The sequence below is a fragment of the Ascidiella aspersa genome, chromosome 9 (genome assembly GCF_963924565.1).
Source record: "Ascidiella aspersa chromosome 9, kaAscAspe10.2, whole genome shotgun sequence".
Taxonomy (NCBI): Eukaryota; Metazoa; Chordata; class Ascidiacea; order Phlebobranchia; family Ascidiidae; genus Ascidiella; species Ascidiella aspersa.
This window is the reverse complement of record NC_139455.1, coordinates 3,329,644-3,352,772: the sequence shown is the minus strand read 5'-3', so window position 1 is coordinate 3,352,772 and position 23,129 is coordinate 3,329,644. Positions and strand designations below refer to the sequence as shown.

Here is a 23,129-nt window from a genome sequence, read left to right as displayed (position 1 = left end):
CAGAAATCCAAATCGCAACCTGCAAGGTATTTTTGGAAAAATTCCAACATTGTATTTTACTGCAAAAATTTTTATTGCGATTCCGAATTCTAAATCCGCCATTAAAGAGACCATTTCAAGAACGCCACAAAAATCGCCCCAATCCGTTTAAAAACACTCTACAAATTGACCGACCGTTGAGAAATAGGTGACGAGAGTTTCGGGTCTTTGTCTTCCGCGGCCAATGGGGGTGAGTTTAACGATGTAGGTGGTTGCCGGGCGAAGGCGGGTAAGGACCGAATGGGTCGTGGAATAAAGAAGGTTCTTCCGCTGTTGTTGAAAATGTAAGTCATTGATATAGACAATAAAACTCAAGAGTAAAATCAGGATCAGACATTTTTTAAAGGAATATATATTTCGCCATACTGGCATCGTCAGTTCCTAAAAGTAAAGTAAAATACATAATATACAAAGTAATAATAAAGTTAATAAAAAAGTCAAAAACATGCGAAATCAGTATAGGTTAAGTAGAAAGTTTAAAAACAAAACATCAAGCTGTACCGCACAGACAAAACATGACGTCACACTCGATAAGGACAAGTCGCGATAGAAAGACAAAAAGAATAAAAAAGAGAAGTGCTTACGGCATATATTGCGTAAAAAGGTTATCTTATGCGAGGTAAAATCATTTTTTGTGTGTCTATAGTGGCATTTGTTATTTTTAACCATTTGGCTTCGCTAAAATCCAATTGACTCATAGGCGACTCTTCCAAAAATACAATTTCAAAACATTCCCAAATAGCGGGTTTAAATTTAAGTTTAGATCAATGATATAGATTAGGGATGGCCAACATGAGACTTTTCAACCAGTTTCATGCGGCTCTAACGTACAAGTTGTATTTAGGTTTCAATATTTAGTGAAAAAAAACTTACGCGCTTCGCGCTAAACTCGTTTATCTTTTACAGTATACGGTATGTCTTAATAAATGCGCTGTATTTTTCGTTGCCTAATTTCAAACGAGCCTCATGTTATAACGTTAAGTTTTTACCCTCCTCCTTAAACAAAATTACGGGATCCATCCCTGCTCTGCTTATTTGTAAAATCAAGTCAACAGGTTTGGAAAGTTTGACAGAGAGGTGGCATTTACTTGGGAAGTCCTTCAGTGTGAATAAAAATCCCTCAATGTAGCTCACGCAATACTGTTAGTGTGCAACATTTCAAATAAATCTAGCTAAGCGAAGGTACTTGCGTACGTGAGAAAGAAACAGGGTGATATTTATGTATAAGTTGTGGCTCTGTGCGGTTAACCAGGTAACCAATGCGACGATTGGTCTCTGGGGCTCTGTGCGGTTAACCAGGTAACCAATGCAACGATTGGTCTCTGGGGCTCTGTGCGGTTAACCAGGTAACCAATGCGACGATTGGTCTCTGGCTGGTCACTCCTGATATAGGTCTTCAATTAGTATATCGTTCTAGGTCTTTACCCTTTATATCGTTTATTAGATGTATAATTTAGTTTTGCAATTTTTTATCAATTAAAACCAGTTTTGTACTGACTTGATTTAAATGACTTGACTTTTATATTGTTTTTATAAACGCGGGAAAGTGGTCGACAAGCAGAAACCTGCTGCCAATGGTTTTGGGTTCCATAAAAAATACTCTCTTTTATGTATATATATAAAACACTTACAATGAAGGGCAAGAGGGGCTTGTCGTATTCCTGGTACTCGAACACGTATCGCGACACCCCCTCGATGTTACTTGGTTGGTCCCATTCGACGGTGGCTTGCGTGGGTCTGACGTCAGTAGTCCGCAGGTTGCTAGGGGTGATGGAATCCACGTCAGTCGAAGGCTGTTGGAAGATCTGACTTAATATTTTGTAGTTCGGAAAAAAATAATGTTTTTCCTAATAAAAAATATTTTCTCTTTTCAGTGGAAAGAATTTTATTAAATTTTCTCTTTTACTTGGGAATATTTTGTTAAATTATGCATTTTTAACAAATGAAACGATTTTCTTGTACATTTTTGTGAAATACTGCGCCAAAAATAATGCACATTGCAAACGTATGCATTATGCAACTGCGATCCCGCCATTTCGACCAAAATATAAATGGACAATTTTTGCCCAATCTTGCATTAAAACCCTGGGTCGACTGATTTTTGTTAACCCCGCCAAGGTTCCCGATGCACTTCTTATAAAAACCTCTCTCACTTGCTGTGGCGTTGTTACCATTGTAGTGGGTTGCTGTTGCTGTGGAGCTGCTGTTGTTTCCTCAGGAGGAACTGGCTCGTATTGGCGGGATGGCTGTAAGAAAGGAACATTGTGTAAAATAATGATTTGATGTTGTAGTAGGACGTAGTAAAGATATAAATCCCATACAGAAGTGCTTAGGATTTTGAAGATTTGCATATTTCTTTACTCACTTTGACCATTTTAATGAATAAACAGATATTCGAAATGTTCAATAGTATATTAGTAATGGCGCGATGGCTGCGAGAAAGAAAGATTGGCAAAATGTTGTTGATAAGTTTTGAAGCATAATGGTTGGAGGTTGTAATAGGACGTAGAAAGAATATATCAAAGTCCATACAGAAATGCTCAGTTTTTTAACGCTTCAAATATCTCTTTATTAATGTTGACGATTTTAATGAATATAGAGATTTTCGAAATGTTCAAAAGTATACCAGTAATAGCGATGACTGCAAGAAAAAAAATGGCAAAAGGTTGTTGATAAATTTTGGAGCATAATGGCTGTGACGTTGTAGAAATATCCAAGCCCATACCGAAGTAGGTGCCATTTTGAACACTTACAACTGTTACATGCTTTCCTCGTACTCATGTGCTTTAACTCGTCTGTTGGTCCAGGTGATTTTGATCGTGTTTCATCCTCACTTTGTGTTTGTAATTCAAGCATCAAGGAGCCCTAGCTATTGCACTATAGCTTGTTATTAGTTGCTTACATATACTAATGAGTCTTTTATTACTTTTAACCTTCAAAAAAGGGAAAAAAATGTGATATGTTCAGAATCTAAAAATGAAAAACTCAAAAAAAGAAAGTCATTCTTGTTTTTAATTTCCTCACACCAAAATCATTCTGAATCAATTGAAAAGTGTTAAACACTTTTGAATAGAAAAAAATAAATAAAATAAATGTTGAAGGTAAAAAAATTTGACCTAATAAAGCAAAACCAATGTTATTTTTGGATTCAGCACATTAAAATCAGCCTAAATCAATTTAAACATAGGAAACAGTAAATTGAGTGTTGATTAGTGGTGTGAGCAGTATGGCAGAATGCTGGCGACTTGGCGACTATGTCGGCCAAAGAATCAGCCAGAAAACTGAAGAAATTGGTACAAAAAAAAAATTCAAGTAAAAAAGAAAAATTTAAAAAAAAAAAAAAAAAAAAAATTTTTCTTTTTTTTTCGGAAGTTTTTTTTTTGAAGTTTTTTTCAACATCCAATTTTCAAAATACCTTGTGGTTGTTTCCACACATATTTAATCACATATATTTTTGAAAAGCGGAAATATGTAATAAGTAATAACATTACACACTACAATGGGCAGAAATTAATTTTGTTGTGTCATTTTGAAAAAAGTTAAGGTAGTGTGAAGTGAGAAAAAGCCAGTGTAAGGCATATAGACTGTTTATTATTTTAAAAAGTACACATTTTTGATCATACAATTGTTACGTGTTGGCAGTTTTACTTTGAATTGGCAAGTACTGCTATATTTAGTTGATTTCCTGTATATTGAGTTGAATTCCCCATTTCTGTTAAATGTACAGGTATAACATTCGCATCGGCATATTAAGGATGTACCAGGCTATGCTTCTCCCCCTAAGGCCTAAAGTATATTTTTGGTTGTTTAATTATGCAAATGCAAAAATCTTTAGCCTGGTTTTTTTACGTTTATGTGTCTTTGTTTTCAACAAATCTATCCCAAAGGTAATATGCATACTATGGGGCACGTTGCAATGTGACTGTGACAATTTCTATTACATTTTATTATAAATATCATTATTTTGAGCAATATAAATTGGAAATTTAGCCAAAGAATATTTTTTCGTGCTTTTTAATCTGGTTTTGAGCAGCACGTTTTCACACAAGTTTGCCTGAAAACAGCTTATCTATGTAACACTTTTAAAGCAAGAAAAGCAGACATGTACGTACATCCCCAGGCCCCAGGTTGTACCTTCACATGTCCCTTATGTATTTGTTAATGACTTCATGTCACAAAATTTTTTGCGCCTTCGGCGCTACGTTTTCTTGTCTAATTTTATTATTAATAGCCTTGTTTATCGCCAAAACATGGCAAGGTTCATACATTCCTTTGGCGAACACATCATTTAAGTTTAGGGGCGCGACCAAAAACCACAGAATTTTCGCCCAAAATGCTTGTCACCAGAAGGCTGGCAAGATTCTGCCAGCCTGGGTGTGAGTCTACGCAATCACAACAGATAATGACTTCTGTTTGTTTGTGATTAAGCTGTTTCCGCCCATCAAAGGACACAATACAGAAAAGCGCGACAAAATCACCACACCCCGTTTAAAAAAACTTGAAAAAAATGACACGAACCGTTGTGAAAGTGGCGTTGATGGCGTCGGGTATTTTTCTTCCTCCCTTGATCGGGGACAGTTTAACGGTGTAGGTGGTTCCCGGTTGAAGCCGGGTCAGGACAGAGTGAGTGTTGGAGGAATGAATGGTCTTCCGCTGTTGAAATGAAATGTCGAGTTAAAATCGACTCCAAAAACGTACGACTCCGTTTGGGAGATTGTCTGGTTTTGCTTTGTAATTCTTTACCATTTAAAACAAGTGTGGTAATGACTTAAGAAAATGACTTGATCATGACTTGATTTAAGTGTACTTTAGGCACTGTAAAAACGCACGACATCGATATATGTCTTTACCGATTTTCTTGTATCTAGTTTTGTGTTCCAATTCTTAATCATTTAAAACAAGTGTGGTAATGACTTAAGACAATGACTTGATCATGACTTGATTTAAGTGTACTTTAGGCACTGTAAAAATGTACGACATCGATATATGTCTTTACCGATTTTCTTGTATCTAGTTTTGTGTTCCAATTCTTAATCATTTAAAACAAGTGTGGTAATGACTTAAGACAATGACTTGATTATGACTTGACTTAAGTGCACTTTAGGCAGTGTAAAAACGCACGACATCGATATATGTCTTCAACCTTTTACAGATTTTCTTGTGTCTTGCTTTGTGTTTTTTTGCATTTTTTTTTTATTTAGAACTAACTGCGACAATTAAATTCTCGCATAATGACCAAACTAATGTTTTAAATTATTATTTAAGAAAATAATAATTTACGACATTTTTTTATGAATACTAAAATAAGAGAAAAAAATACCACATTAAATCAACTGACGATAAAACAACGGAACAACAACATGATATTTGGCATTCAAGTGTCTTTTTAAAGAAAACCTTACCAATGCGTGATTTTTAGGTTATTTTTTGCTATAGGGGGTCACGCAAAATCAACAACTGCGTCAAAACTAGCCCAAAAAATTGTGAAGAACCTGTAGTTTGACAATCACCGCACAATATCGACTACTTACAAACAAAACAAAAACAATGATTGACAAGCAGAAACATGCTGCCAACGGTTTCGGATTCCATAAAGATACACCCTTATATACATCTCACTTACAAACAACAAAAAACTCAAAGTTTTAAAAACCCATTTAAAAATGTCTGATTCTGTGTTTCACTTTGAGTTTTACTTTTTTTATCTACGCAGAGCAGTGATCGACAAGCAGAAACCTGCTGCAAATGGGTTGGATTCCAAAAGATACGCCTTTATATATTTACATTTCACTTAGAAACAAAAAAACTCAAAGTTTCAAAACTTTTAGTATTGTAAACAAGTCCAATAGTTTTTGTATATATATATCACTTACAATGTAGGGCTGGAAGGGATTATCAATTCGATATTCGAGCACGTATCGCGACACCCCGTCGAGGTTACTTGGTTGGTCCCACTCTACGGTGGCTTGGGTGGGTCTGACGTCAGTAGTCCGCAGGTTGCTAGGGGTGATGGACTCCACGTCAGACGGAAGCTGTAAAAATATCGGACTTAATACTTTGCAGATCGGATATTTTTTCTCCGAAAAAAAAAAATTGTTTTGTCATTTTTAACCATTTCTTGGATTTTTTTTATTAAATTATAACATTTTTGTGGAAAATTTTTATTAAATTATATCTTTTTCGTGGAAAATGTTTATCAATTATAACCAAATAACAGCAAAGCCGAACAAAAAAAGTGATTTTTACCCTCTTGGTGACGAAGTATTCCGTAACGGGCTGCGAGTCTATGTTGTTCTTCACCGCCTTCACAAGGATCCTGTATCTTGTCGATGGAATCAGCTGGGTGAGCAGAATCTCGTTTCTCGAATTAACGGTGTCCCGGGTCTAAATCACATTACAAAGTCGACGTGATTAAAAAGAAATCCGAAAAAAATACGAAAAGTAATGGAACAACTTTTTTTAAAGAATAACTTTGGAGTATAATGGTTGGAGGTTTTAGGAAGACGTAGTAAGAATACCAAAGCCCAGAAATTAGCTATCATTTTGATCGTTTTGAAAACAACTCTTTATTCATTTTCACAATCATTGCAAATTTAGATGATGAAAATAATAAAGTTCAGCTGGAATATTTGACAAGAAGGAAAGATCTTGTTTCCACTCTTTTTTTCAAACGTTTCCTCTTTTCTTCAACGTTTTTGCCGTTACCGGGGTAAAATATGGATATAAATATTACATTTTTGTGGTTGCTTTGTGTTCTATCTTCACTTGAACATCGCTCTCTATCTCATTTGCTGTTTGGCCTTAAGTTTTGTAGTATAAAGACGTTTAACACTTCCGTTAGATGTTTCTGTTATATCTTAACAAATGTTTCCTCGCTTGACAATTTTGGGATTTTATTTTAATCACAGCAAGATTTTGTCATAATGTTTCGAGGTTGCAGTAAGGTGTTGGACAGCAATTGCCGTCTTAATGCCCATATAGTTGATCCACATTCACGAAATGTGAAAAAATTCGCGCGCAGCCACACATATGAATGTTAAAAGTTTGAGATTTTTGTTCGAGGTAGTTAAAATATCGAAGCCCATATAGCAGGTTGAAGATAAATAAAGAGTTTTCCTAACGTTCTAAGTGTTACCTACTATATGCAATGGTGCTAGGGTTGTTTCTCGACGTCCCTTTGAACCTATATGTAGCTCAGTTGAGGAACTAGGGTCCCGGAATGACCGGAGGTCGTGAGTTCGAACCCCACCACAGGCTATAGTTGTTTTTCAGCCTGGCCTTGCTTGAACCCTGATTAGCAGGCTGACTGATCAACTTATCCGAATGTATCTTGTGTACTATATAATGGGTCCTTGGCCAGTAAGAAGACGATCTCGATAACAGAATATACTTCGTTGTAAATGGCCATATTTGTTTAATTCTTAAGTGCATTGAATTCTCGACAAGCTTTACCACAACCTTGCTTCATCAGGTCAATGTAGAAGTCAAAGCAATTAAAATGCACGGGAACACACATTGTGTATACGTATGTTAAAGTTGCTTCTCTAATATGAGCTTGATATTCCCACTAACGATAAAAGTGTTCTTACACGCGGTGGTCCGAATTGGGAAACTGCTTTTTTTTGTCTCAAGAAGGGCTTGATCACAGAATACACATTGTTCATATTTACGTTTCAGCTACTTCTATATGAGCTTAGTATTCCCACTAATGTTGAAAGTGTTCTTACACGGGGCGGTCCGAACTGCGACACTGGTTTCCATTCGATGTGGTAGAAGTCCACGTGGTCGGTCGGACCCAGCACTTCGAAGTTGGCTTCAGTCGGACTTTTTCCCAGAAGACTTAAACCGGTCGGCTGTGACGGCCCCACGTTAGGTACCTGGCGAAATAACGAGAGTTTAAATATAAGGCATATTGTCTTTTAAAGAGTTGTTTCTGTTCATTTTGTTTGTTATTAAAGGAAAAATTCATCAAAAAAACGGATCCAATTCTGAGATGCATAGTAATACGGAAACTCTTGTGGTCAAGCTTCAATATGCCAAAAAAAAGCTGTTTTTTAATACTTATTTTATACCTCTATTTTAAACGTTTTGCAACATAAACATTTTTCTGTCATATTTTGTTTCCAATTTATAGGCGTTTAATCAGTTGGAAAGCTTTTTGCGTTTAATTTTTGTTTAAGAGCCATCATGATGTTAATTTACTCGACTTTTTGACTTTAATATTCATTATTAAGTAACATTACAGATCGGTGTATAGTGTACCTATAGCATAGGTATAGGTCCTATCGTCCTATACCCTTTGCGTTTTACTCAAAAAACAATTAATATTTTTTGGGAAATTTAAAATCTCGAATTTTTTTTTTTTTATTGTGACGTCATAAATGGACGTTATAAAACCAATAAACCTAAGAAACTTGCTGTTCTCGGTCCAAAAAATGTGAAACTGAAATGAAATCATGCAAATTTAAAAAACTTATATTAACCTACTGACGTTCAAAAATGTGAAATGAAATGAAGTCATATAAATCAAAAAGAAAATATGCTTAACTTACCTCTTCAGGTGTTGTCAGCAAAATCTCGACTGGGTTCGATCTCACACCGTTTCGCACGGCGGTAAGGGTTATAGTGTAATCGGTGCTTGGTGTGAGTTCGTCCAATGTAAAGGTAGGCCCGTACTTTATGATTCGGTCGCCCTGTAAATAACAACTAGTTTTGTTGGCACTGTTTTTATCATACTTATTATTTCATTTTGCTTAACCTATACCCAAAACGCTATAACCCTAACCCGCATATGGTGCGTTCTGGTAGGCTTCTACAGACCAGCGCGTTTTTTTTTTTTTTTTTATGCTGGCAATTGTTTTGTTTTTTGTGGGCAGAAAAACGACGTTAATGTTTTGCTAATAAGAATTTTTTTTTGTTTGTAAAAAGAATGGTGGAAAACAAACGACACTGGTTGCACATCAATGATAAAAATAAAGCTAAGTACAGCACTTAGTAAACCGATATTCAGTCGCACTTAAAGCATCATCAGCAAAAACTTTTAGCGAGAAATACTTATTTATAGGCTGGCAAACTAATGCAAGTGCAATATATATAGTAAAGTTGAAAGGGAAAATTTTTGAAATATAGAAAAGTGTTTTCAGCCGATGACTGAAGGATAGACTGTTCAAACAAAAATTAACTTTCCTTTGCAGAAGTTTTTATAGCATTTTGTAAACGTTTTGATATTCGGTCTACGCCTTACTACAATCTTAAGCCATTATCCAGAAAAAAAGCATTGTAAACATTCTGGGGAAAAAATTTTAAAGTTAAACTTCACCGTTTTCCTTAAACACCATATGGATTTATGAAAAATTTTAAATCAGACATCAAAAGGTTAACACAATTCTTGTTGTGCCCAACATTTTAAATAACCTTTCACTAAAATAATAAAAAAAATAATATTGTTTGTAATTTAACCTCGGCCCTCAATTACGGCCAAATTTCGATGAGCGTAATTTTCCCAAAAAAACATAATGCCAAAAAAAACGTTTTCCATCTGCTTACCCCAATAAACATAAAGTTATCTTTCGTGTTTGCAAAGAAAACCATTGAACGTTCCACCTTTTCGAAACTTTTTTCACCTTTTTCGAAACTTTTTAAACGAAAGGCTATAACTGACCAAACCGTTTGCTATCAATTTGTTAACCCTTGTAATCAGATCGCATAACATTTTTTGTGACTATTATCGTTTTTTACCGCAACCAACTAATATTAGCGCACGAAATGCAAAATATCGACATTCCTCCATTTCAATTACCAGAAGAAGCTGTTTTTTAATGTTATTATTATGCCTAGAAGCAACAGTTTGTATATTTCTCCATTTACTTACCACCAAAGTGCCGTCGGGAGTTCGATAGGAAACGAAGTAGTAATCAGCTGGTGGAACCGTCAATGTGAAGCCGTCTGGTTTCTCCTCAATCAAGTTAATGTCCGCGACTTTTATCGGCTCAGGCGCCTAAAAAAGCAAATGTATGAAGTGTAGCATAGGTAGGTTTTCAACGAGCGGTAGTTGTGCCTGCGATTTTTATATATATTTTATTTCCCCCACAATTTTATATATGTTTTAGTCAAGTGATCTCTCGCGGTAAAGTTTCAATAATTTTCATCCCGTAGTTCGTTTATCTATTATTTCCGTGGCTTTTGGATTTTTTAATGTCGTAATTCCTGATAAAACTGTTATAGGGTTGACTATATTATATTCTCCAAAATATAGCAGTTTATTGTTGTTCATATTAGCTTTTGTCCGTTTTTCAGATCTACGTTTTTGATAAAATCTTATTTTAAAATCCGACTCTTTTGTGAAATATGTTGAACTAGAGGCAGCGTAACGTTGCTGCACTACGTCATAAATTTGTCCATCAGATTTATTTTGAAAATTATTCTGCAAGATATTTTCTGTATTTTAAGGTTAGTATCTATAGTAACGCGGCATAGACAGCTGTAGGTCTATAGTTTATATAATGTTGAAAACAGGTTATTTAAAGTGATTTAAGCCCTAGTCAAGTTTCAAGTCATTTGTCGAAAAGATTTAATTCTAGTCAAGTAATATTGTTCAAAAATTTATCGCAAGTGAAGTTATTTAAAACCAACGACTTAAGTGCACTTAAGCTAGTCATTGTCATTACAACACTGAGTTAAAACAACATCGAAATAACAGATAAAACCGACAATCTTCAAAAACGCAGACTCAAACATACTCGCGTATATCTGTTTCGACAGCATTAAAACACACAAAAATCAACTATGACGTCACAACTGACCTCCTGGGGTGTCGCGATCTGCTTGACAATGGGCCGCGATTCGATGTTGTCCTTGACGGCGATAAGTGTGACGCGGTATCGAGTGCCGGGTGTGAGGTCCGTGAGGGTGATCACGGTCCCGTATTCGATTAACTGCGTTTCCTGTCGAAATAGAACTCGGTTTAATTGCCGCGTTGAAAGACTCCCGTGAAATTTCATCGATTAATTATTTTATGATAAATATTCTGAATTCTGGTTGAAAGATTTCCGCGAAACTTCATCGATTATTTTATGATAAATATTCTGCATTCTGGTTGAAAGATTACTGTAAGATTTCATCGATTATTTTGAGGAAAATTCTGATTTCTGGATATCGGTTGGCTAAGCGCCATTTTGAAACGATTTAATTTAGTCAATTTGGTTCTTCTTTCAAGGAAAATGATTTGAAATTAGGCTTAAAGACAATTCGAGCAATTGCAAATAACATAAAGTGAAGGAAACTGATAAATTAAATTCATCTCCAGTTATTCGCAATATAGCTCATATTTAACACGTGTTCGATCAATTCCGTGTCTTATCGATAGAAAACTCGATGTGATTGCCTGGTTGAAAGATTTTCGTGGAATTTCGGTGGCTATATTTTGATGAAAATGCTGACTTCTAGATAACGGTTGGCTGAGCGCCATTTTGAACCGATTTAATTTAGTCAATTTGTTTCTTCTTTGAAGGCAAGTGATTTGCAATTAAACCTAAAGCCAATTTAAGTCATTTGCATAAAGTGAAGTGAAGTAATTTGGAAAATAGCTTAAATTCAACTAAGTCATTTGCAAAATAATTTTAAAAAATAGCTAAATTTATCTAAATTTAATTGCAATATAACCTAAGTTTAAAGCCAGTTGTGTTGAACTAAAGTACTTAATCTTTGATTATACACAAAAGACGAAAAAGACAAAGCCCTTTTTGATGACCACCCTATTTTAAGAATATCAATAAATGTAAAAATGAGTTGTAACTTTCCATGTCTCTGCAATTGCGTTTTTAAGCTTACCAGCCAAACACATTGCTTGTTGTACAGATATTTTTGTTTTTTGCTTATAAAACGAAAACTAGAGATTGTTGAGCGAATTTTAACTGACCGTGGTATCTCCTTCGCCTTGATATCTGACAATGTAGTAGTCCGCCTCTGGCACTTGGAATGTGACGTCATTGGGTGTGCTGCCGAAAATCTGCACTTCTTCTTCGTCGAGAACAATCTCTTCGGGCTGCAAAACACACACACGCGTTAAAAGTAAAGTAAAAAATACGAATAGATAGTTTAAGCTGCAATGAACCACTGAGAGACTATATTGCTTTAGCTGTAGTGGGCGCACAAGCTTATTTTATAACTGTAATACATGTTAATATGACACATAATGTCATCCGCATTATAATTGTTTTCATCCACACAAGTTGGTACCTTCCCACAGGTTATAAAGCACTGGTTTATTGGATTGCCATAATACTATTCACAAAATGCAGCGGACAAAAGTGGCGTGCATATGTTCCGGGCGCTTCTAACCTGTTTAGCTCAGTCGATAAAGCATGGGTTCCTAAACTTTTTTTAACCGAGGACCCTTCGCGTGGACGAATGTCGACTAATGTTAAGGTTCAAGTTCGAAACTAAACGCGGAATAGTTTCCATCAGCCAGTGCCCCAAACCCTTATTATAAAAACTTGGGCCATTTTGATGAAAAAATGACAAATTGTATTCTATTACGAACAAAAAAACAAAAAAAAAACGTACCGGTGCCACAACCGGGTATCTGATATGCTCTATCTGTTCTAAACCGTTATTTTTGAAAATTGTTTTTTTTGTCACAGCTCCCAAACCCATTCAAAGCTTCTAGTTTGAGATGCTATACACAATAAGCTATTTAGTTTTTGCAAATTTTGACGTTTTTCGTTTAAAGCTATAAAATCAGTTAGCGCAATATACACAATAACACAAGGCCAACTTACCCGTGTATGGAAGGTGCCGACCACCTTAGGCGAATGACCTCCTTGTCCGACAGCCTTCACTGAAATGGTGTAATCGCTGTCTGGCAGAAGTCCATTGATTACAGCAGACTGCTGCACACCTGGCGTATCTTGACTCTGATTTTGTTTGGTAAAATGAAAATGGGTTTAAACAATAAACATACACACACATATCAACAAACTGTGATCTATGTATTCTGAAGCTGCTTTTTGACCAACGATTACGGCTAAAGTATCATATGATACAAAACAAGTCCCAGTCAAGACATTCGTAAAATACCTTAAGTCCAAGTCAAGTATTTTTAAATAAAGAGCCAGTCCAGTTATAATTAAAGCAAGTCAACTTCAAGTTAAGTCCTTAAGCAAATTGTTTTATGTGCAAAAATTAAGATAGATAACCCAATTTTATATAAAAAATGCTTAATGAAGACATAATATTTCAACCCAAGGCATTTGACCAAAGGCTTAAGTCAACTCAAGTCATTTCGCCAAAACGACTTACGTTAAGTCAAGTAATTTGAAAACAATGACTTTAGTTTTAAGACCGACTTAAGTCAAGTCAAGTCATTTGGAAACATTGAGTTTAGTTTTAAGTACGACTTAAGTCACGTTTAGTCATTTCAAAGCAGTGACTTAAGTACATTTAACTCATATCATTGACTTAAGTCATTACAACACTGGTCTCTACGACTACAAGCTTACCGTGGGCCTGGTGTCAGACCCCAGCTTGTATTCGATGTTATAGTACTGCACATTCGAGGTGTAGCCGCCCCAGCTGAGTCGTACGCTGTTTACTCCAGGTTCGCTAATGGTGAGGTCGGTCGGCCTGGAAGGTGGGCGTTCTTCCTATAAGTTAAAAAAACGCACATTTAATTTCAACTTTTTTGAGGTAGACCAGTGGTTCTTAACCGGGATGCTGCGGCACTCTGGGTGACATTTTTAACGCTCAAAGGTGCCGAGAGATATTTTAAATTCTTTAGGATTCCAATTTTAGCTCTATTGGTAAGCTTCTTGATACAATTTTTTTGGTACAATAAAAGTGACAATAATTATAAGGTTGGATCTATATATTGCCAGAGGAACCTGTTTTAAATATATATTGCCAGAGGAACCTGTTTTAAATATACTATGCCTGGTAGCAACAGCATATTTGTTGGATCAACCTTGTTGCACAGTTAGTGTGCTGTTTCAATCTCGTTCATTGTAACGTTACACTTAACCACTCAACAAAATCACGAGCAAGGGTGCCGCAAACTATTTATAAATTATGTAGGGTGCAGCAAACCAAAAAAGGTTGCGAAACACTGAGGTAAACAACAAACTATTCAAGCTTGTAAGAGTGTAACATCCTTTGAGAGTTTGACAGAGAGTTTTTGGTAAATCTTTTTTGACCGCGGGACGACTGAAAGGTTTTTTGACTTATAGCAGTGCTTCTGAACCAAGAGGTCGCGACAAAAAATTGGACGGCCTTTTGATTTGGTTGGGTCGCCGACTGTGGTAGTTTTACATGGTTAGATTCATTAAAATTGGTTTAAGCAAGATGTCTTTAAAATTTGAATAAAATTGTGGAAGCAGTATGAAGAGATGGGTTTCTGTTGATTAAAATTTAATTTATTAATGCTACTATCTTGCTATAGTTTATTTTAAGCCTACAAAAATTTCAGTGAGTAGCATTAGGTCGCCAAAGCCAAGCTGTTTACATATCGGAACCTATCGAAACGTCTTCATTAAGATGATTTCGATTTATTCCATCTATTGGTTTCTGGTATTCATTTTTAAGCTAGAATTAACCTTATTAGAAAATAATAAGGCCAATTAGAAATGTTAGATCTTTAGTTGTTTGCCAAAATGTGTTTGTTCATTACAATTTCGTGAATACCGAATAGTGTGTCAAAGATAACTCCACTTATATAATTTTCGAACGTGCACAGCGTAAGCGGGTGAAATTTGCCCATCGGTAAATACTTTCAGTGTTGTCATATTACACTTCTCCCATAATATTTCTAAAGTTTGCCTAAAGACCCAAGGCTGTTTCACTGTTTGAAACATTAAAAAAGCGGGTAGGTCGTAAATTCTACGATATTTGAACGTAATCAGTTTCATTGTGCTGTTAAAGTCATTAATATACTCTCCTTAAACTATTCATTAATTTGCCTTTCTAGTAAAGGAAAAATCATATGACTAAAAAAGCGTTCTATTGAAACAAAAAGTATTAGTCAAACCTTACGGCAACAGCAAAATGTCAAAGGCTGAAAAAAGCCTAACATCCTATAGGATTTTCCGACAAAGGTGAAATGAACATCTGTGATCAGTTTGAGATCAATTCTCGCTCAATGCTAGATATTTAAGTCGTCGGTGGGAAAGCGCTGGTATAAAAATGTCCCCTTCAAAGCTATGCTTTACTTACAGGGGGCGTTTCGATGAAGGTGCTTAGAATAGGGGATCTTTGACCACCGTCGGACACAGCCTGTACTGTAACTCGGTACTGAGTGTCCGGCTCCAGGTTGAGAACCACTCTGTTCACGCCAGGCGCAGTCCTGTAGGTTTGCTGCAACACACACAAGCATAAACAATGTAAAATACCTACAAAGGAACAACATATATTATAATATAATACCATTGCATTAGGACCTACACTCGGTGTTGTAAACAAGTCATTTTGAATTTACTTAAGTCCCAGCCAAGTCATTTATGAATTAACTTAAGTCCAAGTGAAGTTTTTGAAAAAATAACAAGTCAAGTCCCAGTCAAGTCATCAGTTGCCCAAGTCAAGTCCCAGTCAAGTCATAATTAGAGCAAGTCATTTTCAAGTCAAATCACTGATATATAATAATAGGCCGACAAACCATTGAAATTTTTAATATCGTTCAATCATAAGCAGTTATTCAACTAAAAAAACAACAACAAAATGTAACAATCTAATCGTTTTGCATGCAAAACTTGAGATAAATACAAATTTAGAATGAAATGTACAATGAAAACATTTCATTTCAACCCAAGCCATTTGTCCAAAAGACTAAAGTCATCAGGTCAAGAAATTTTACCAAGACTTAAGTCAAGTCATTTAAAAGCCGTTATTTGAATGCATTGACTAAGTCATTAAAACACTGTCTATTATAACATAGTATAAGGATCAACGACATACCAAACCAAATACGCAGTAATAACCATGACAGAGTAGAATCTAAACCTATCGGAATAAGTACACCGAAAGCCATTGCAGACTCACCAAATCTGTTGATCTATGATGCAAGCAGGGCAGGCTAGTGTAGGCTTTCGGTGTACTAATTATACGTAAGCCGTAATCGTTGGTCACAAAGAAAATTCAGAAGGGCTAGATCTCAGTTATTAACACACATATGTGTGCATGTCCCATCGGAATAAGTTTCAATTTTTAGATCAAAATTTCTCATTTTTAGTTGAAAAAAGAATAACCCTACAGTTATTACTTCTTCGGTAATGCCGGTGGTTGGTCGATACTTAATCTCATACTCTGTGTCGTCATCTTGCTGCCCAGTGACGTCAAAGGTGATTTCCCTCGGCTCGAGTTGAACAATGTTAAGGTTGGTTGGAGCGGCTGGTCGAGGCTAACAAGAAAATAAAATATATAAGGCGTTGTGTTGGAGAGTAAAAAACGCTTTGCATTTACAAACCATGGCCGAACGTTTTCAAGTCCTTTATCGCAGTTTAAAGGTTATTAAATACTTTATTGTCTTCCGTATAATTTACTATGGTGCCGATCGAAAATTCTTACAACTAAATTGTTTCAATTTCATCCGAAAACAAAGGATTTATGTTGAATTCGTAAATTATAAGTTTTCATATTTTACCAAAAAGTTTTGAAAATGGACGCCGAATTCGGGGTGCTCCGAGTATCCCTAGCGAAAACTTAGGGCCCTCAGCCCCCTCAGCCCCCCAAATTAATGATAAATCTTCCGGAAAAAATCGATAGTCGCACAGATTAATGAATTGTAAAATCAACCTAGTGAATAACAAGAAAAATAATAACCTCGACGTTAACGTGATGTTCTTGAAAAGTTTAAGGTTGTTTCACACTAGACGCGCCTGGCGTTAACGTAAAACGTTTTAAAAAAATAATCCAGTGGTTCTCTACCGGGGTTCCGCAGTACCCTAGGTGCCATTTTTAATGCTCAAGGCTGCCGAGAGATATTTGAGAATCTTTAAGAATCTGAACTTTGCCTTACTCTTACAACTTTTTTTGTAAAATTAGAGTGGAATAAATCCAATAATAACTTCCTAGGTTGTGTAGAGTTGATGCTGTTCCAGTTCCGTTTATTGTGACATTCTAGTAAATTACCTACGGAAAATCTTGTAGGGGTGCCGCAATCTATTTGTTATTTCTGAGGGGGTTAAAAGGTTGAGAAGCACTGTTTTAAACCAAATAAAAAAATCCAACAGACAAGCAGTTTATCAGACTTGTTACAAAACTATATTTATCGTTATGGAAGGGCGTTTCGTTATGGAATCCAAAATCATTGGCAGGAGGTTTCTGCTTGTCGATCACTGTTCCGCTGACGCGTATATAAACAATAAAACTCAAAGTTTAAAAACCAGAGTAAAATCAAGATCAGACGTTTTCATTCGAATTAAGGAACTGACGATGCCAGTATTGGCGAAATATATATTCCTTTTAAAAAAATGTCTGATCCTGATTTTACTCTGTTTTTTAAACTTTGAGTTGTATTGTTTTAACAGTTTCAAAGTCAATTTATACCTTCGGTGTAGTCAGGGCTCCTCTGTAGGGTTCCGATTCTTCGTTGCCGCGTACTGTAGTCACATCGATGACGTATTGGGTGTCGGGGAGCATGTTGTCCAAGGTCAGAATGTCCGAAGGGTTCCTGCCTTGTACAACCTGGAATATAACATTTTTTGAGAAGCTATTTGACCGAATCGTTGCATTACGCTTGCACCAATTTGTAACTTTTTATGTGATTTGGGTTAGGGTTGGAGTTTGGGTGATGATAGTGTTAGATTTAATCTTTCGTGTTAGCATAATTTCGATGTTTTTTCGAAAATTGATTTAAAATACTTTGTTAGCCGGGTAAATAGCCTCAGGCGGTGCCTATAGGCTATTTGGCCGGAATGCTGTTTTTTGCTTGCACCCCTTGATGTTTATATGTTGATTTGCACTACTTTGGAGTTCGGGCGAATTCTATTCTTTTATCACAAATTAAAACATTGGCTTTTGAAACTTTATCAAAATTAGCAAGCTTGCGAAAAAATGGATGACATATAGTACAGGGTCGTCTTTTCTTTTTTTTATACAGACAAACAAAATCAGTTGTTATTGTTATCGTTTCCTGTCCTATACTAGGGCTGTATCGGTGCGAAACCGATGCCAAATAAGATAGCTTTTTTTTTCTTAAAAACGCAGTTTTAAGCTGGAAATAGTTGAACAAAATTGTCTAAACGTTTTAACAAAATTTCCCTAACTATTAATTTACTCAAACGCACTATTAATTTTGTCTTTTAACATTTTACTTGTTTATGCTGGTAGGTTGACCCTTGTAATGCAATTGGATTCATAAAAGTGAAAATCTTTCTTTTTTTGTCTCCACAAGAGATTACTTTATACGAATGTGTTTCACGTATCTGTAGTTGCCAAGTAAACTATAAGAAATTATTTCATGCTCTTGTATCTGATTTGTTATAATCGATGTAAAAAATCCTTTTTTTTTTTTTTGCGCGATTTTTAGTTAAACGAATATGATGTTTCACCTATCTCTAATCTAAAAAATGATTTGATACAGTACTCTTGTACCTGATTTTTACTAACCGATTTGTAAAGTGAACATCTTTTTATAAATATTTTTGTCCGCCGGAGATCCCTTATATGCTAATGTGCTTCAATATTTAACTACTTATACTTACTCTATCTGGTACGCCTGGCACCGGGGTCTTAGGGCCATATCGGATCCTGTAGTAGTCGAATATTTGCCTTGGGCCATAAACCGTCACGCTCACTTGATTCGGGGAAGCACCGGACAATTTCACACCGGTTGGTGGGTGCGGTAGCCCCTTGAATAAAATGAAATAATTGATTGTGATCTTGCATGGCAGTAATGTTGCCTAATAAACGTTCCGTTAGTAGCCAATCGCAAACGTAACGGTTGTTGAGTTTGTATTAGAACAAGTGATTTCAGCCATGATGATTTAAATCGCTATAGTTTTCATTAAGATAAGGTCGATTCACTGGAACTATTGGGTTCTGGTATTAATTTTGAAGCAAGATCTTTTGTTGAAAAAAACGAAGATGATCTACTAGAAATGTTACATCTTTAGTTGTTGGCTTAATAAATGTTCCTTCACTACTAATTTATAAAAACCGCACAATTTGCATAGTCAGATTTTTTGAAATAGTAATTGGGACTTGCAACTCGTGACTTGGACTTCTTAACTTATTTCACAAGTCACTTGCGTAGTCATATTTTATAATAGTTAACCGCAAAAAAGAAGCATATTGCCATTTACGTACCGATGCCGCTGTGGTGAAGTGAAAGTCGGAAGGTTGTGACTGATGTCTTCCTTTTACCGCCACCATATTGCCCTCGTACGTACGTCCTGGCTTCAGGCCACGGAATAAAAAGGACGAAGCCCGACCTGGAGGTCTGAAGGTCGTGTACTTTCCACTGCTTGATCCACGCTGGAAACAGAAAAAAGTAATGTTGGGATAAGTGTTGTAATGACTTAAGTCACTGTTTTCGAATGACTTAACTCAAATTAAGTGCACTTAAGTTTCTGTGTTCCAATGACTTGACTTAAATGCACTTAAGTCACTCTTTTCAAATGATTTTTCTTGACTTAAGTCACTGTTTTCAAATGCCTTGGCTTACATGCAATTAAGACACTGTTTTCAAATGAATTTTCTTGACTTAAGTTTCTTTTTATTTTGCGTAAAACACTTTGCTGCAATATTTGTTTAGTTTGGGGGGTTCTGCGTCAAATAACGCTGATGATTGGGTGAGTTTATCAATTTTCTGACTATCTAATTCTCGAGAATGACTTGAACTTGATTTAAGGTATTTTGCAAATGATTTGTCTGGGACTTCAGTCCTTTCATAACTTGTTTGCAACAAATTACAGAACTTAGTTTAATCTTTCTCATTGATATGCCACCAAAATTCTTTGTTTTCACCATTCGGATTCAGGCAAATTTTGTTATTCCAAAGACAACTTTGATTATTGTTTACAACAAGTGACAATTTCTTTTTTGTACCATAGTTTAAACACTAATAAAATGAAAATAACCGTGCTTGAAACGCAATTGTGGACTAACAATATTATTCTTTTACGTTTAAATATAAACAATATTTGCTTACAAGATTATGAAAAAGACGTCGTTTGGTGTTGTGCTTACCCTTCTGATTTGGAGTATAAAACTGTCGGGAGTGGGTCCAACAGTTCTCCACGAAAGTGTGTAGTTCGATTGCCAGTCGCTGTAATTGGACGAAGTGTAGATCACCTGAACAACAAACAAAGTCGCTTACTCTCACTAAATGCACAAGTTTACAAGGAAAATAAATCCGAAGGTTCATTCTGCTGTAATCATACTTAGCAGATACTATGCCGTATTTATATGTTTATCCCACGAATGCAAGAAAATGGTAAATTTGAACGACCGATTTAACAGGTTGCCAAGCAGTTTTATGAAAATAATTGTCGTTCAAAAACTTTCGAAGAACTAAAATAGGATCGTTCGACGTTTTTTAGTATAATTAAAAAGCAAAACAGTAAAAATGCCATGGTCAGCAGAATAAAACAAAGTTAAAAAGTTGTTTCAGAAACGCACTTACTTAACACATAACTTGAAGCTACACGAAAAAATGAAATCAAAATATTTTGAAAAAATGTAGGGTTCTCCAAACCCTTTTTTAAAGTCTTTTCAGAAATCAATTAAAACATAGAAAGACTTCTGAAGATTCAAAGACTGTGTAGAAACGCTGTTTTAAGCAAATATTGCATTTGCTTTTTGGAAATTGCAACTTTTTGGACTTCAAAGTTTCACTTAAAAGTACATCGAAATAAACTTGTGTTTTTACCCTACATTGCACTTACTGGATAAGGTCTCCCGGTCAAGACGACATCGGTGCGTCCCGAGCCCCCTCCTGTGGGGTAAGTCACCTTACACTCGTAGGTGCCCCCGTCGGTCGGCCCCAGGTCGGCGATGCGGAAGTCCCTGCCGTCAGATGACGTCACTCGACCCCGGAATTCCCCTGGCTCCACCGTCTGTGTTTAAAATGTGAATAAAGTATGGAGAGAAATGTTGGTTTAAGAGATAAACACGAAATATGGGAAATGCGATAGCAACAGGGTTGCGACACACTTTATAAAAAAAACGGGTTTTGAACCCTCAAATAAGACCACTCGACTTTCTTTCGAAGGTAATTTGAAAACAAAACTCCACAAGTGCCAGGGCCAACACAAAAAAAAATACTAAATTGTTTTATTTCTTGACTTTCGTGACTTTTTAAAACACAAACAAATTTAAAAATTATTAAAAAACATTTCAATGCGCAAATCGTTTTAAAGATTTTCGTCATGTCGTACAGATTTGAGAGTCTGAGCCCAACTGGGACTCGACGAACTTGCACATTTGGCCGGTGTAAGACTCTGGACCCGGGAGTCGAGATCACAGTCGTTGTACACGTATGTGTAGGAATCCTTCATTGGCATTGGAATAAATACAACAATTTTCCTGAGTGTCTGCACTCAAAAACAACGATCAAGATCAAACAAAGATCAACACTTACTTGAGCCCCTGTTGCAGTGTCGTATGTCATTATCAGGTCCTTGGCTTGACCGACTCCCAGCTTGTACCACGTGATCACAGCCTTGCCTGGCGTATCGACGTCATATCGGCACTGAAGCGTGGCGTCGTCGCCGACCTCGTAATGACGTCGATTCTTCTCTACTTGCACCAAAATGCTACCGATGCGATCTGCGTAGGAGAAATGTTATAGATGACTTAGAAATGTTTATAAAATGTGTCTTCCTTCAACAACATTTAGCGCTGGTCTAGTATCCTACCCCGTTTTATCCGGGTTTATATTGCTAACCATATTTGGGATATAGTGCGAGCAAGGGTTTGGGTTGGCTGGGGCAAGTATTTGCAATTTCTTTTTTGACAACTCGTTTCGTTACTCTAGAAAAAGTGGTAGGATTCTTCAACAGCGCTAAATGTTGTTGGAAGTGGAGAGCTAAAAAAAATTGTGATTCCGATTTTTGCCACTAATGGTTTGCTTTTAGGTAGATAGCCAGAAGCCAGTATGCTTCCGATGCGGTATGTGTATGGAACAATATTTGGGTACTTTACTGAGAATCCTACCATATTTTTGTCCGGGGGTTTATATTGATAACAATATGTGGGTTAGGGTGAGAGTTAGCGTTTAGGTTTGTGTGGGTCCGGTATTATTATTATATTTATTTCCCAATGTTTGCTTATTTCTTGCAATTTCATTTTGAACAACTTGTTTTCGCTATTGTATAAAAGTGGTAGCATTCTAGAACTGAGTTAAATTTTGTTGGAGGAAAACACAGTTTCTAAACATTTCTAAATCATCTATATTATGTACTTTATAGAATGGAGAGCAAAACAAAATCGAGATTCCGATTTTGATATGAATGGTTATCTTTTAGGTAGATAGCGAGTAGCCAATTGTAGTAATTGTTAAATTTTATTGTGGGTTTCAGTGTTAAGTATAAGAAAATAAATGTTTTTTGGGCAGTTTGGAGAAATGATGTTAGAAAAAAAAACTATTTTTTTTTAATTTGCAAACATTATTTGCTTTTTATGTAATGGAAGGCAAAATAAAACCGAGTTCCGATTTAGCCATGAACAGTTGGTGTTTAGGTGGATGGCAAGTGGCCAGTGCAGGTTTTGTCGTAAATTGGAAATGTCGTTGGTGGTTTCAGAGCTCAATATGATGAAAGACATGTCTATTGACAGTTTGGCATGACATTTACGCCGACTGTTAGTGACAGATAAATCGTAAAACCATTGTTTACAATTTGGTATATTGATAAAAAACTTTTTACACTTTTATGTATACCCGTTTACCCATTGTAGAAGTTAGGTGATTGATCGGGGCAACAAGGTATTAATGAGAACTCATAATCAGCCGACTTCTACACTATAAAGATTGGTTTCGTAGACTCAAAAAAATACAACGAAAACTTTGCATCAAATAAAGACCAAGGCTTATGCAAATCCCATTACTTGAAAGTATGGCTGCCGCAAATTGCAAGTTGTAAAAGTTGAATAGCAAATAGTTA

The 23,129-nt window shown here is 36.0% G+C and overlaps 1 protein-coding gene across 3 annotated transcripts in view; it reads right to left on the bottom strand.

The window, feature by feature from the left end:
• The window catches only part of LOC146131918 (tenascin-X-like), an 88,318-nt gene that overhangs the window by 42,923 nt on the left and 22,266 nt on the right, over positions 1-23,129 (bottom strand). For 2 of the 3 annotated variants that reach the window (XM_083397489.1, XM_083397490.1), the window contains exons 25-45: positions 21,608-21,795; positions 20,913-21,083; positions 20,215-20,319; positions 19,333-19,500; positions 18,729-18,875; positions 17,572-17,709; positions 16,286-16,423; positions 15,244-15,384; positions 13,539-13,682; positions 12,819-12,953; positions 11,957-12,082; positions 10,842-10,982; positions 9,911-10,036; positions 8,592-8,732; positions 7,767-7,916; positions 6,286-6,423; positions 5,913-6,071; positions 4,558-4,692; positions 2,193-2,285; positions 1,671-1,832; positions 175-309 (exon numbers count right to left, since the gene is read on the bottom strand). In XM_083397489.1, the coding sequence (XP_083253615.1) occupies positions 175-309; positions 1,671-1,832; positions 2,193-2,285; positions 4,558-4,692; positions 5,913-6,071; positions 6,286-6,423; positions 7,767-7,916; positions 8,592-8,732; positions 9,911-10,036; positions 10,842-10,982; positions 11,957-12,082; positions 12,819-12,953; positions 13,539-13,682; positions 15,244-15,384; positions 16,286-16,423; positions 17,572-17,709; positions 18,729-18,875; positions 19,333-19,500; positions 20,215-20,319; positions 20,913-21,083; positions 21,608-21,795 (2,981 nt within the window). The remainder of the gene's footprint in view (positions 1-174; positions 310-1,670; positions 1,833-2,192; positions 2,286-4,557; positions 4,693-5,912; positions 6,072-6,285; positions 6,424-7,766; positions 7,917-8,591; positions 8,733-9,910; positions 10,037-10,841; positions 10,983-11,956; positions 12,083-12,818; positions 12,954-13,538; positions 13,683-15,243; positions 15,385-16,285; positions 16,424-17,571; positions 17,710-18,728; positions 18,876-19,332; positions 19,501-20,214; positions 20,320-20,912; positions 21,084-21,607; positions 21,796-23,129) is intronic. The other variant, XM_083397491.1, reaches the window with a different exon arrangement.